This window comes from Polyodon spathula, chromosome 13, assembly GCF_017654505.1.
Source record: "Polyodon spathula isolate WHYD16114869_AA chromosome 13, ASM1765450v1, whole genome shotgun sequence".
Taxonomy (NCBI): domain Eukaryota; kingdom Metazoa; phylum Chordata; class Actinopteri; order Acipenseriformes; family Polyodontidae; genus Polyodon; species Polyodon spathula.
In genome coordinates, this window is record NC_054546.1 from 7,616,790 (window position 1) to 7,631,943 (window position 15,154).

Sequence of the window (15,154 nt, forward strand, 5' to 3'; positions counted from 1 at the left end):
AGGCATTAGGAAGCAGCTGTTGACCAGAGCACTGTCCATGGAGTTACATAGGAAGTACTGATCACTGCTCAACTACATATTAAAGTAATAACACTGGGAAGTGTTTCTTGTGCACAAACATGAAGGCATGTTGGTGTAGAGCCAGGGCTAAGGCACTGTCTCAGGAGCCTCCACAGTTGGTATTAAGTGGAGATAGAATAGGGTCAGAGATTAGGATGGGTTTTTTTGTTGTTGTTTTTTTACACAGAGAGAGAGATGAGGGTAATGGTTGCTAAATCATTGAGATCATTTAAGTTTTGAGATCATTCAACTACAAGGAACCAGACAAGCACAGCTGGGCTGAATCGTGGCCTCCTCTCATTCGGAAACTGTTCTTATGTTCTTTAAATTTGTAGAATTAAATAAAAAAAAATGTAAAAAGCGTTTGGAAATTTGGCCATTTATCTCTCTCGCTCTCTCTCACACACACAATCTTCCCCTTCCTTCTCTCTCTCACACACACACACACACACACACACACACACACACTCTCAAGATTTCCAGTAACATCCCTTTCCTGGTCTTGTGAAGAGAGGAAAAGAGGGAGTGTTGATAAGAATTCCAGAGACCTGCCAAGAGCAATGAACAGTTTCCTCAGGGCTCCTCGCACTGTCTTCCCTGCTCCTCTGAGGACCCGAATTCCCTTCCTCTCTGCTGCTTGCTTGCTCTCTCCTCTGCAAACAGAGCCAGCTGCATTGCTCGGGTCCTGTGACCTTCTGGAGAGAGGCAGGCGGTTAGGAAACTCATTTCCGATCATTGTTGGAGGCTTTGGATGGGGGGTCTAGGAGAGGCAAGGGAGGGAAATTCCAGGGACCCTAAAGCAACTCTCCTATAACTTTAAAGCAGAACTCTTCAGATTCATAAAAGGGAAGCAGCACAAGTGTTGAGCTAACTGTGAGGAGACATGATTTTAAAGCTGCTCATTCTGTTGTCCCTGGCAGTGCTGGTCCGCTCTGACCTAAGAGCGAGGGACCCAGGGTTAGAGGAGGAACCCGAGGAGGAGCTCCTGAAACGGGGTGACTGGCACCCCCAACACCACTTTGGGGTACAGCCTGAGACGCATGGGTTTGTGACCCCTGGGGAACCCCCAGCAGAAAGCGCACCAGAGCTTGCGCCTCCCACAGGAGAGACAGCAACACAGCAGCTTACAACCCGGACCGGGTAAGTCAAGCGCTGTGGCAACAGAGTTACCAGGAGATAACGCTCATGTTTTGTGTTTTATGTGTCTTTGACTCCAGAGATCTTGCTGTTTTACTGTTCCTCGAAATAATAGGTTACTTTCAGCATTTGATGAAGTTTAGCATGTTGGGCTGCAGTGTGGAAGACTTTCTTTCAAAGCTCCTTCCTCATCTGGGCCGTTTCAAAGTAAAGTGAGAGGATCATGGGAATGGGTACCAGGAATCTGCTCCCTCTCCTGGAAAGACTTTGCAGGTTTGCCTTGGGCTGTGCTGTTTCGACTCATCGATGTGTGATGTATACAAACATGGGTCTGTCACCATTGCATTTTGCCTCTCTGCTTTACAACTGCTGGCATGGTGACAGTCCTAGACACTTCCAATCCATGTTAGCAAGTGAAGTTAATGAGCATTTAAAGAATATTCCTTTTATGAGAACAAAGATAGCTAGGCCAGACATGTTTAATGTAAAGATCTCCTGAGCACTGGAATCGGTTACCGCTTGACATTCACTGCGTATTTGGTTTTGGTTTGGTTCAAATATTTGGTTCATAATGACTTTCTTGCTTAAAGTATATGTAATTACTGACGAAGGAGAAATGTGTGTGTGAGAATGGATGATCTTAAATGTATATTTGTCTGCATTATGTTTCCTGGGTCCCTCTTGAAAACAAACCAATGTTTTAGTTTTATGGTGTGTGTTTGTGTACATTTTTAAATAAAAATTAATAAATAAATAAATCCGAGCCAGAGTCCTGTGCATTGGAAGCTGCCAGGTTTGGGGGCTGGGGTAAAGTGAAATTTTTGATCATAATCAATTCTTCAATGTTTTTCTAATGCTACTTCATGACTGGAAAGAGGGAGGGCTGAAGATTGAGGGGCAGGCTGTGTTACCACTGTCTCCTCTCCAGTGTATCTTACCGTGATAATGAACCCTGGACATGATGGGCCCAGCCTGGCCAGTCTCTGCCTGGGCTCTAACCAGCAGGGCGGTGCTGAAGAGCAATGATGAAGTGAACTACCCCCAGCAACCCTGCAAGAGCAGAAAGACCCCTGCACTGCTCCATTTGTGCTCCAAACCAAAATCAGCAACTTGGAGCAACCAGGCTTACATGATTCGTCCTGCACTCCAAGCAGTGGTGCTTTCACTAGAGCAGACTGTCTAAAGAGACTGTAAAGGCAATAGTTAGTGACAGATGAAAGAGCATTCAGCGAATCTAGCTGCTCTCCTATAGTTCAGTACATTGTGTGGGGTGTCTCTTCTGGTACAGGAGATTACGAGCAGTTTGGGGGCAAAGCAAAGTGGAGCTGCTCAAACTGTGCCAAATAATTTTTTTTTATGATACTAGACTTCTGCTTCACAAAACGAAATCACAAAAACAAAGACCTATCATTAATCATAAAAATGTGGTGTTTTTTTAATTTTTTTTAAGTTTAGAACTAAGCAGTGCATTCTATGCACAGGATGACATCTGTACACAGGATAAGATACAATGTAATAGCGATTGGCTGATTTCTCATACTTAACTTGACAACTATATTACAATATATAAAGCGGGCAGATGCCCAGCAAGGCAACCAGTAATCCCACCGGCCCCTAGAAATCAGGGGCTGTTGCAACTTGTATATACTGTACTGCCACTGTGTTACAATCAGCCTGACATCACTTGGTCTGTGGGAACAATGAAACAATAGGGCATTTTTCAAGACAGCTATTCATTGCAATTAAACAGAAGTGCAGCCACTCTAGAGGCAGTCTAAGAAAAGCTGTATTGTGACTGACCCCTGGGAAAGGACTAGGTCCAGGTATGATGTAATCACAGCTGTGTGTGTGTTGGTAACTGCGTCTTTTTAATTGAATTCTTAATTTCGAGAGTTACTTTTTTTTAGTTTGTTTATTATTTGTTTACAACTTACTAACGCGTTAACCTGTTCATTTTTTTTTTATAGTTAATTCATAAATAATTATTAACTAATACAAAAAATGCCAGCTGAAATTGTGTATGGTTTATCATTGTGTGCTTACCTATGCTGGTTTTCACTGTGCTTTTACTCTGGGATACTGACGCTGTTTGCGTTCATGTTGTCCTTCAGGAACTGGTGTGCCTTCGTCCACTCTCGCATGGTGACCACCGTGGTGTCCTGCGGCACAGAACAATACACCATCCGATCCCAGAAGCCCTGCCCCTATGGCACTCCTGACTGCCAGCTCGTAATGTAAGATTCAGACACCACTGCCAGTGATGGAAGTAAGACTCCCTGCAGAGCAGTGTCAGCCACTCTCCAGTATCAGTGCTCAGGGTGCACTTGCACTCAGACAGTAGGGAGAGGGATTTTGGACTTTGGCAGTTTGTTTAAAAAATGATCCATAGCTTTAAAATAAGGAAAAAAAAAATGAATTGGTTGTTTTTATATTTTAATCAAATGTCTTATTTAGTTGTTTTTTTTATGTCATTTGGAAAGTAAATTCTCCCTTTTTAAAAGCGGTATTTATCACAATGGTGTTGCCAGTGAGGCTGACGCTGTACTGTGCGGTGTTGAAATGAGGCGCTGTCTCCTCGCTGTCTGTCAGGTACAAGCTGTCCCTGAGGCCAGTGTATCGGGAGAAGCAGAAGGTCTTCACAGCACTGCAGTGGAAGTGCTGCCCTGGACACACGGGAGCACACTGCGAGGAGACAGGTGTGGCTTCACTAGCATTACTCTTACTGATATTACTACAATTATTACTCTTAACCCTATTACTATAACTATACTTAGTCTTACTATTACTAGTATAACTACTACTACACAGTACAGTTTGGGTAAACACGTCACAAAGGCTCCCACTGACAGCATAATGACAGCAGCCAAACTCCAGAAAGATGTCAGTGATAAAGTCTGCTTCTCTCTCTCTCTTCACTCACTCTTCCTGTCTCTCATTCTTTTCCTTTCATTCACCCTCTCTCTCACTCTCTTTTCACAGTTGCAGCTTCGAGCTACGTGTCTGTACCAATCCAGCAGGGAGCAGGAAGCAGGGAGCAGGAATCTCACCAGTCTCCAGGCCCAGGTACATCAGCTTGTTTGTTTTTTGTGTTCATCTGCGGAGAGCAGCTGTTTCTTTCTCTCTATCTCTCCCTCTTTTGTGCTTTCTCTTAGCCCCCTCCCCCTCTCTCCCCTCCACAAACAGAGGAAGTGCTGTGGATTTCTGGAACAAACTGGATCTGATTGTGCGCAGGGCTCTATATATAGGGGGAGAGGAAAGGGTGTGCGAGACTTTCCCAGGGTTTGTATCAAAGCTGAATAATACACAGAGGCAAGTGTCACCCCAACACATACATACACACACACACACACACACATTAACTTCGTGTTTAGGGAAAATGAGGGTTAAAGACAGGAACATTCTCAGGCTGTATGCTTGGACACTCCGAGGCAGGCAGGCAGGGCCCTCGCCCCCTCTTTCTTTTTGTTATTTCCACAGCCCATTGCTGAAACCACTGAACTGCTCAAGCTCAATTCCTTTTACTCAAACCCATTACTTTCCACACTGCCCTGCAGCCCAGAGTTTGCTTTCGTTCATAACCATTGAGCCCCTATCCCTCACTCCCTCTCCTGACCCCTCACCCACTCCCTCCTGAACCCTGTTCCTCCTCTTTCCTGGCCACTCACTCCATCCTGCTCCCTGCAGATCCAGGGAAGGTGATGCGGACAGCTGGAGAAGAGAGAGGTCTGCAGAATGATATCCAGCACACAGGTAGCTTGCTGCAGGACCTTCACTCACTACTGGGGGAAAACAGGACCTTCGGGCTGGACCTGAACCAGAACAGAACAGGTATGGGATGCAGTGCGTAGGTGTAATAGGGTTGGGTTCGCTAATCCCTCCTTCGCTTCAGTGGCATGAAACTCTGCAGTTGTGTAATAAGATCCATGATTCTCAACTCCAGTCTGTAACAAGGACACAGGTGGTGCAGAAGGCTAGCTCATTATTCCTTTATTTTCAAAGAATTGGTTAAATTCCTATAATGTTAACAAAAAAGCAATATATGACACACAATAAGAATATTCACACAAGTGGAGACAAATATAGTTTGCATCCTTCCTTCTTCTCTTAAGCAGCAACAGCCCCACCTTCCACAAAAGGTACAGCTATAATTAACGCTATATGGAAGTCAATAAAGTTTTGAGATTAGTCAGCTATAAGGAACGAGTTGAACATTTAATGAGTTCTTAAGAGGTTCTTGCTCTCTCTCTATCTCAGACTCGGCTGACCCGCTGTCTCTCCTGGCCCAGCTGCTCCTGCCTCACCTGGAGGTCCTGGTGAAGGAACATGTGCAGAGGGCGTGGGACGGCTTCAATAAGAGCTTGCAGAGTGTGTCTCGAGAGGTGGGGGGGCTGGCCCGTGAAGTGGAGGTGCTGCGAAGTGAGCCGGGGAGGGGGGAGGAGGGAAGGCAGCACGTCGAGTCGAAGCTGCAGGAGAATGTGTACAAGCTGGACCAGCTGGGGGCGCTACTGAGCTCCCAGGGCTGGGAGCTGCAGGACAAGCTTCACTCCCAGCAGGCCGCATTCCACTACAACCTGACCGCCATCAAGACAGAAACGGACGTCAAGGTGAAGCGCAACCAGAAGATGATCCAGGTCAGTGGCAGCACTGAGGGACCCTGTGTATTCGATACAGGAACAGAAAGAAGACTCCCAGTGCATAGCAGTTTCACCCATTCCAGGTTTTACCACGAGCTTGATCAGTGTATAGATAACCAAGCAATGGGAGTCTTATTTCCATCCTTGTATCCATCCAGGTCTTGCAATGTCTTTTGTCTAGTAACAAACAATATAACAATGTTTGTTACTTCTTGTTGTATAAATTGAATTGTTTTATTTTACTACAATAAGACTGCCCTCTAGAGGAAACTGTAGTGCTTCTGCAGTATCCCACAAGCCAGTTCAATTCCACATCCCTGCATTATTTTGGATGCAACTGCCTCATTAATGCCACTTTTTGTACCATTAATATCATGTTATTCTGTAATAATGTGCTTACACCACCATACGGACAACACATGACATAGGCCAGGTAAAGTAAACTGTGTCTGAAAGGGAAGCTCAGGTATGTCTAATTAAATGCATAGTGAAACCAGGACTGGATCAAATACTGCTGTGCACTGGGAGCTTTATTTCCATCTCTTTATGAGTTCTCGTGCAGGTGAAGCTACAGGCGCTCAACAGCTCCCTGGCTGAGGTGAAGAGGGAGCAGGAGAGGCTGGGAGAGGAGCTCCACAGGCAGAGACAAAGCAGGAGAGAGGAGGGGGAGGAGGAGGGTGGTGGTGTGGGAGGACAGAGCGGACTGGGTGGGGTCGAGCCCAGTGTTTGGGAAGCAATCCGGCGGCTGGAGCACAAGGTGTTGGAGAACTCTAGGAACGTGACCTACCTTGCGGAGGAGAATGACTTCTCCGCGCAGAACATCCAGGACTTGCAGAGGGGGTTCCGAAACCTGGAGAGCGCCCTGCAGGAGACAGCCAGGGAGATCCGTGTGCTGTTCATGGAGTCTGGGCTGACAGTGGAGGACAGTAAGGTGGAGGTGCTGCAGGGGGTGAGGGGGCTGGCAGCCAACCTGAGCGCCCTGGAGAGCCAGCTGAGAAACATCTGCGCCAAGGTGGAGGAGTTCTCACTGGACATCGATGACCTCTACGGCCTCTACCCCAGCCACTGCAACTGCCAGAGCCTGGCCGCAGAGCTGGCCCTGCTAGGAGATGAGCTGAGGGAGGAACTGAGGAATTGCACCCGGGTCACAGAGAACAATAGGCACAAACTGGAGGACGCCAGCCATGGGGCCTGGAGGCCGGGCCTCACCAGCTCCGTGGAGGACCTGATCATGGGTCTACAGCAGGTGCAGCGCTCCCTGGCCTTCGAGCAGGAGAAGCACAGTGCGCTGCAGCTCAACGTGTCCCAGGTACAGGAGGCCGGGCTGGGGCTGCAGCGTGAGGTGAGCAGGCTGCGGGACAGGGAGGGGCACTGGACCACGGAGATCCAGAGGCTGTCCAGTTCGTTCCAGTCACTGCTAGGGGATGTTGTGAGACATGCCGAGGTGCTGGAGGCCCTGCTGGGGGCGGACGTGCTGGAGTTCACCAGCGAGATGTCCTCACAGCTGGGGGAGCTCTCTGTCCCTGCCCTGGAAGAGAGTGTGAGGGAGACCCTGACCAGGCTCCGGGCACACAACTCCAGCCTGGTGTCCCTGGAGAGGAGGGTGGAGGGGTTGCTGCTGAATCTAGGGAGGGAGAGGAGTAAACAGGCTGCTCCCCCCTTATCCACCAGCGAGGGGCCTCCCAGTGGAGACTCCAGAGCTGTGGAGCGCAGGAGTGGAGACCTGAGGCTACTGGAGCCACCAATGGGGGAGCTACACAGAGAGCTCTCAGCCCTGGAGGGGATGCTGAAGGCTCTAGGGGGCCAGGTGAGGAGACTGGAGAAGCAACAGCAGCCCTGCCCCCAGTCCTGCTGTAACTGTACTGCAGTGCCCCCTGGTGGTTGGACAGAGGAGCTGCAGAAACTCAGGCAGGATCTGGAGAGCCATGTGCAGGTTTTCCACAGAGTCTTCAGGGACGCAGAGGCACTGGCTGCCTCCAACGTGACTGTGGATCTGAGCCGGCTGTGGCGCGCAACTAGGAAGATGGAGAGGAGAAGGCAGAAGGGGAGAGAGAAAGGGAGCGAGGGAGGCAAGACATCGCGATCGGGGGCCGCGGTCAAGCACAACACGAAGGACACATGGCTAGAGGCATATGGTAATTATTTCTTTGCTTTAACTTTTTTTTATTTGTATTTATTTATACAGGGTACATACACAGGTCATATGTGGAAATGGAGATGACAATGTGGTTGCTCAGGGGTCTTTTGAGCTGAGTAAGACTGCTCTCTAGAGGATACTTTCATTTCTACAGTGTCTAACAAGCTTGTCCAGTTTCACATTTTAAGACTACACCATTTTAGAGATTATCTTTTTTGCAGAGAAGCCAATTCAGAGTGTCCAAATGAGTAATATTCAGGAATAAACTAAGTGAGATTTGTGATTTTCTATTAAAATGCATTGTCATCTTCTGACTTTTAGTCGTGAGAATTCTGATGAGTGTTTTGAAGGTATGAGTATGTATATATATTGAAACTATGATTATTGTTTTTTTTTGTTGCTATTGTCTAATGAAGTCTTCCCGTCATGTGTCTCATTCCCTTCCCACTCTCACCTGTCTCTCATCCCCCCCACTTCCCCCTCTCCCAGTGCCCCTGGACCCCCCCATTGTGTTCCTGGCAAGCACCCTCAAGGTGTCCAATCAGTCCGGGACAGTGGTGTTCGAGCGGGCGGTGCTGAACACGCGGCAGGGTTACTCCCCTGAGACAGGGGTCTTCATCGCGCCAGCCCACGGCCTGTATCTCTTCACACTGAGCCTGGATTTTAGGCCAGGCCCGGCACTGGGACAGCTCATGAGGGGAGAGGTCCTGGTAGCTAGACTGCACCAGAACCACAGGAAACCCGTGGGCCCACTGACCCGGGTCTGCCTACTGGAGCTGACCCAGGGCGAACAGGTCCGACTGGAGCTGCTGCAGGGGTCCCTCGAAAGAGGCAGCCAGGCTGACAACACGTTTGGAGGGGTGCTGCTGTTTAGAACGCCCTGACGACTACCCCATCCGCTTGTCGCCTTTAAAACAGACAGTGGCTGGTTGTATAAAAAAAACTCCTCATTAGAAATGTAAGTTATTATTCCCAAGGTATTCATTTAAGTGAATGAGGGTGGTTTGTGTAAACTACCTGTGTGGCTGGTTTCACAAATTAGTGCAAGGTTAGAGCTGATCGGGGTCTGTGAAACCAGTTTAGAAATCCACAATTCTTACGGCAAAGGGAATATTTTAATTTAAGGTGTTTTATGCAACTGTCCACTGGCCCTGAAACTGCAATGTATAATAATGCATAAAACTTGGGGACAGAGAATCTAATATCATCCTTAAACAGCAATAACTGGATAGTTTATTGCACAGAGAAATCAACACTGACCAGATACAGGCTTTAGCTCCAAATAGTTCTTTGTTATTTCTGATGAGCCAAATGTAATTTATAGCTTGTTCTGTAACTTTTTTGAAATGGATTTCCACTGGTGTTTTATAAACTGAGACATATTAAAAATGTACACCCCCTTGCTGCAACAGGTGGAGGTATTGTAATAAATAATACATGTATATGTGTTTCCATCTGTGTTTATCGGTGGATTTTACTGTACTTTGCTTGCTGTAACATGTTTGCTAATGTTACCAACATAAAAAAATAAGATGAAATTCAAGTGGGACAGCATATAGCCACAAACAGAAGAAAAACAAACTGAATAATCAATTGAAGGCTAAGTAATTTTAATGTGTCATTAAGCCATTTTTTTTAGTATGTGCTTTAAGTTTGAAGCATGAAAAGCTGAACCCCATTGATTTGACAACCTGGGGAAAGTGTGTTGTGAAAGGTGTGGAGAGCTGCTGTCTGTTTCATTGCAGCTAGATCACAAACAAATCTGACTGTCTGACTGTCAATCTTTCAGCTGTGAAAATGAGCCTTATCTGAAATGCTGATCCCATTCTGAACAGGACTCAACAGTTCCTGATCTCAGACGCTTGCTGAAACCAGTTGTGTTTTTTGACCCCTGCTGATTCTCTGGTGAACTTATGTCACTCCTGCATCATATCTGACACTTCTGGAACTAACAGTATAGAGTCCTAGCCTAGTTTAAGCAGCCTTGCATTTACTTTTAAAAAACTCAATAGTTTTCCTCTACATACAGGACAGGAAAAAAAAAAAAAACATAAAATAAAAACAAAACTGAAGAGGACAGAGATTTAGAAGGAGAGTTTGGAAAGATGGACTTTCAAAAGTAGAAAATAAACCACCTTGTTTAAAGACTGGTGATGTATACCAAACCCTCTACTTACATACCGGTGGATTAAAAAATAAAAAAAACTGAAGCACCTCACAAAAAGAGAGGGTTTCTAACAGAGATAAATAAAAGCCTTACCTACCTTTGTGAAGACAAGGAAGGTTTGGAGTACAAAAAAATAATAAAATAATCAAAACATCAAGACAACAGTGGTGTGTACTAAAATAAGGTTATTTTTACTTAAAAACTGATACATTGGACATAATCTGTGTACAGAACATAGTTCTCGCAAAAAGCTATCCTTGGTAAACTTAATAAGGCACATTTGAAAACTAGATGCTGTACAAAATACATTTGAAGAGTTACATTTGTTTTAAATTTTTTTCAGGTTATTCTACAGGTTTCTTTTTCTTGCATATACAACATAGGCGAAAGAGACCGCTCACTGCTCAGTGTATCCATCTTACAATTACTATGTACAAATATTCTAAATGAACTGCATGAATGTTTTATAATTCCACTTGTATATTTATTACACTACAGACTCGCTGGGCATTGGGCTTAGGGCACCCAACTGAAAGGAAAAGGAAGGTTCAGCATACATACAAACACAGACACGAAGGGCATAATTTTTAATGGGAAAAAACAAACATACAAAGGGGTCAATTCATGATCTAACACAGCGGTGGATCTGTGAGTCTCATGTCTGGATTCACTGACCTTGATTAAAAGTGGTGGACCACCTTACTACCGGACAGTTCAATACTGGTGCTAATCGGGGTCTGTCAAACTAGCCTCCAGTGTATTTAACTTTAGTCTTGAGGAAAATAACCAGTCCTATTTATGACAATGCATTTAGACCTGCTGCTGTCCAGATCAACTGAACTGACTCCAAATCCGTTCCACATGTCATAATAAAAAAAGTATTTTGTTTTGTTTTGAGGGCGTGGGGGCAGAATAACACAATCATGGCAGACAATAGATAACAGGTAAGGTTAACAGTGATGCTCCTTTAGGCTTGCCATTGCTTGCGCCCCATGTTTTCTAACTGAACCCAAACCTCCCTACTTAATTTCCTTTGGAAACTCTTGGCATCACAGCTACAGGGCAGTGAATAGTAGGCATCTATTACGATGCCTGCAGCAACATGCAGGGAATGCAGACACAGAGGGGTCGCTAATCTCAGTGGCAAGGATATCGGGAAAGCAAAGGCAGCACTTTTATCCCACCCCACATTAAAATGAATAGTCACCCCTTCCCATCTACATGCAGCATCTTACAGCCATGAGATTTTTGGCTGAAGCCACATAAGCAAAACAAAACAGAACACATTGTTGTCTGTCTGGCTAAGTTAACATTTTCAAATGTTGTTTGGCAAAAACCAAACAAAAAAACTGCACTTTTCTTCAGTGTTACAGATCACCAACGCTTCTGAAGATCAGAGGATAACTGAAATATCCCAGAAGCTAAGCTCTGTAACACTGAAGACAATTAAGGAAGACTTAAAACACAAAATATTCAAATTGACTTTGAACATATTTAGTAGCCAAAGGCAAAATTGCAAGCTACTGTAAAAACAGAAGCGTTCCGAGATATTTTGACACCTATAAATATTTGATACACTGTTTCACTGCTTAACAGTCTTTACACAATGAATTACTCTGGGTTTTCACACAAGTTGTTTAAATAATGAAGACACAATGCAAATAAATGCAAAGTCTTCTTCAGCAGTGCCAGCAAGCACACAGTAAGCTTCACCTGCGAGATAATCAACTCTGGCGACAGCGAGATGAAATAAGATAGCAGGAACTGGATGGCATTAGAAGAAACTAAGCTGCCAATTAAGATTCTGGAGTATGCTAATGAGGAGAGATCTGATCTAATTCTCTAGCATGATCTCTGAGGTTTATAATTAAGCATTGATTGGCCTAGCTTTGACTCGAGGTTGAGGGTGCTTCAAGGAGGTAAATTATCATCAAGCTGGAATGCACAATGCAGAGGGGATTAATGCTATAGGGGGAAAAACTGAAAATCTTTTGATTTTTTTGACCTGCGTTTTAAAAGTCAAACAAACAAGCATCTTCAGGTTTGGTTTGAATGACTCTTAAATAACAGTTACTCTATTTGAGAAACTCATATCAACATACTAACCCCGGAGACACTGGAGGAAAACCAGCTACACACACTTCTCTATTGTAGCCAAGGACTGAATAGGATTTTGTTTTAACAATGAATAATACCACTGTAATTGTAATTGAATTGTATCCGTCTCTGGGGTTATTTTTCCAGACTACAACACAGATTCATATTAGCAAAATTGCATTTTACACAGTGAGTGTGCAGTATGCAGGAGGTAGACCCAATGCTGTTCAGTATATGGCTACATGGATAAAATACACAGCTACTAAAACTACTACCATCAGGGTGAGAACTAACACTCGTGTTAGAGAGCAGAATAAGGCATTCCTGGTACATGCAATGCTAAACAAACAACTCATACTAGAGTGTCCAATGTTAATCTCAGGTGAATTCGGGGGTGTCTAAGATCACAGTAAACACCTGCAAGCTGATACACAATAACAGCATCCTGGAAAATAGTCACAAACAAAACAGAAGAGTCCTAAACAGCTGCATACAGAAAGCACCTCCTTTACCGCCCCACTGAGAACATGCAGGTCTACATCCATTCAGCATTACAGTAAAAAAAAAAAAAAAAAAAACAACAAAATAAATACTACAACTTTTGGCTCCCCCCCCCCCCCCCCCCCCCCCCCCCACAAAAAAACTAAAAAAGATTCGGATCAACTGTGGGTAAAGAAAATTCACTTTAACAAATTTAAGTTACTGTTCTTTTTAGTACACTTTACCGATTCAAAATCCCACTAGAGGTTGTTTTCTTTTTAATTTCAGTCATTCTAAAGTTGTTGTTTTTCTTATAATAAAAAGTGAAAGCTACCCGGTTTGAAGAGAGTCTTAGCTTGTTTGAATTTAATAGAAAGGGCTCTGTATATATTTTGCACAAAGACATTTTGCTAGTGGCACAAGTTAAAATCAGCTGGGCTTAAAACAACAAGAACAGTCAATGTAGGCCCAACATCCTGGGCTGCTCGAGTTTCTACTTACATGTTAAATGCAAAGAAAATCGTGTTAACTTTCCTATAATTATTTATTTGCATTAAAAGTTGGAAAAATGTTGGGAATCTTTTTTTTTTTTTATGACTGGAAAAAAAAGTTCTGGCACTAACAATAAGCTTGGCTGTAAACAAACAAACAAAAAGAAAGATATATTTCTTGACGACTGTGTTCATTTTCAATGTATATAATAATGTATATAACCCATTTTTTTTAACCTTCCTTTTTTCCTTTAAATGAGCCAGCTGCAAAGTAATATATATATATATAAAATAATTATAATTATATATATATATATAGATATATATATCTATATATATATAATGGCTTTCACAGAAAGCACTAAATGTCCGATTCACAGAAAGCACTAAATGTCCAGAGTTCATCCATCTCTCATTACCAGATTTTTCTGAAGATCAAGAGAAGGGGAACCAAGTCCTGCATTGTCTTTTTTAATCTCCCCTTACAGCGGCGCAGTATACAGAGAGCGCCGTAGAAAGCTGTCCTCAACAGTAATACCAAACACAAGCTCCACGTGTCTCCACAGCCATGCCCAGTCCTGTTGCTCTCTCTGCACTTCCTTTCAGCTGAAAGTACTTCAGTTTAGCCTCCTTACTTAGGCATGCAGTGGGAGTGAATATGAGTTTTAATGAGGCAAATCCATTCAGCCCCATTCATAACTGTCATTTTAGCAATAATAATAATAATAATAATAATAATAAACTAATAATAATAATAATAATAATCTTCAAGTGTCCTTCCCCCTTTCTTGCATGCGCTCATATCTTGATGTCCTGCGATTCTACCATTTTGGCAAGAGTCTTTTTGACCCGTAGTGCTGTCAAGCGCGAGGCGGGATTTTGGGCCCAACACTCAGACATCAATTTCAGCATCGCCCTCAGACACTGGGGGAAAACACAAAAGACAAAAACACAAATGAGGACGTTATCGTTGCTTTATTCATCCATTCAGAGACTTCCCCATGCTACTGTTAATATAACTTTCACAAGGGAGTGACGTGTGTTTGGAAACAAACATTGGAGAGAGTAAGTTTCTGAGGGAGCAGCAACTACTTGTAAAAAGCAAACCAATCCTACACCGCTGGGTGTCCAGGAAATAGGAATTGCCTCAAACACTTCATTATTTTGGTCTGGTGGGTATGTATAGGGCACATCAATTTTTAAAATGGCAGAGCTAAATTTTTTCAAAACTTATTTTCTCTAATAGATTAAATGGACCTTCCTGGTAGACAATTTCCTGTGTTTGTGCACTGTAGGTCAGAATCACACTACAATCAAATGGCAAAAGACCATAATTTACTTACAGCACTTGTCACATCAAACTTTAATCTATAGCCTGAATTTAAAGACCTGGATGGCATTCCATTAAGGCTGGTTCATTCTTCAAATGGTGCTCCATTCCATCTCTCAGTAGTCTTTAGTTTGTTATTTGCGGGGAACTGGTCACCAGAGTTACATTTCTCTCAACTGTAATTAAACTGACAACCTTGCACACCGCAAGCGAGTGTCTTAAGCGCTACACAAGACAGCCAGGTTCATCTGCATGCGTGGTTAAGGAGCTTTTAACCCCATCTCATCAACCCAAACAGGGGAGTGAATCCGTAACAGAAGTGTAGCACACATCACTGCGTGTTACATCTAGTTGGTCACACCACAGTCCCTCAGTGGTCGCGAGCCTGTAGTATGAACATGCTTTTAAACTGACCGAACCCAAGTACTGAAGCTGGTGCTCCAGTGCTTACCTCATCACTGTTCCACCGGTTGGACACAGCAGGACGGACACATTTCACACACACCACCTCCCGCATCTCCTCGTAGGTCGGGTCGCAAGGCACCATGTCGTGATAGGGCAGCTGGTACTCCTCCAAGATACCTGGGGAAGGAGAAGATCAGCGTTAAAAAAAAAATTAAT

General features: G+C 44.2%; 2 protein-coding genes across 5 annotated transcripts in view; one reads left to right on the forward strand and one right to left on the reverse strand.

The window, feature by feature from the left end:
* Positions 1 to 652: 652 nt before the first annotated feature.
* On the forward strand, positions 653 to 10,161 carry LOC121325645 (multimerin-2-like). Its single transcript, XM_041268480.1, has 8 exons — positions 653 to 1,200; positions 3,309 to 3,431; positions 3,787 to 3,893; positions 4,177 to 4,260; positions 4,882 to 5,025; positions 5,452 to 5,828; positions 6,394 to 7,966; positions 8,458 to 10,161. Exons 1-8 carry the CDS (start codon positions 944 to 946, stop codon positions 8,850 to 8,852), a joined length of 3,060 nt encoding a protein of 1,019 aa, XP_041124414.1. The 5' UTR covers positions 653 to 943; the 3' UTR covers positions 8,853 to 10,161.
* A 3,421-nt stretch (positions 10,162 to 13,582) lies between these two features.
* The window catches only part of LOC121325704 (bone morphogenetic protein receptor type-1A-like), a 54,957-nt gene continuing 53,385 nt past the window's right edge, over positions 13,583 to 15,154 (reverse strand). For all 4 annotated transcript variants that reach the window (XM_041268573.1, XM_041268574.1, XM_041268575.1 and 1 more), the window contains 2 exons: positions 14,985 to 15,115; positions 13,583 to 14,127 (listed from right to left, as the gene is read on the reverse strand). In XM_041268573.1, the coding sequence (XP_041124507.1) occupies positions 14,002 to 14,127; positions 14,985 to 15,115 (257 nt within the window). In that variant the 3' untranslated portion in view covers positions 13,583 to 14,001. The remainder of the gene's footprint in view (positions 14,128 to 14,984; positions 15,116 to 15,154) is intronic.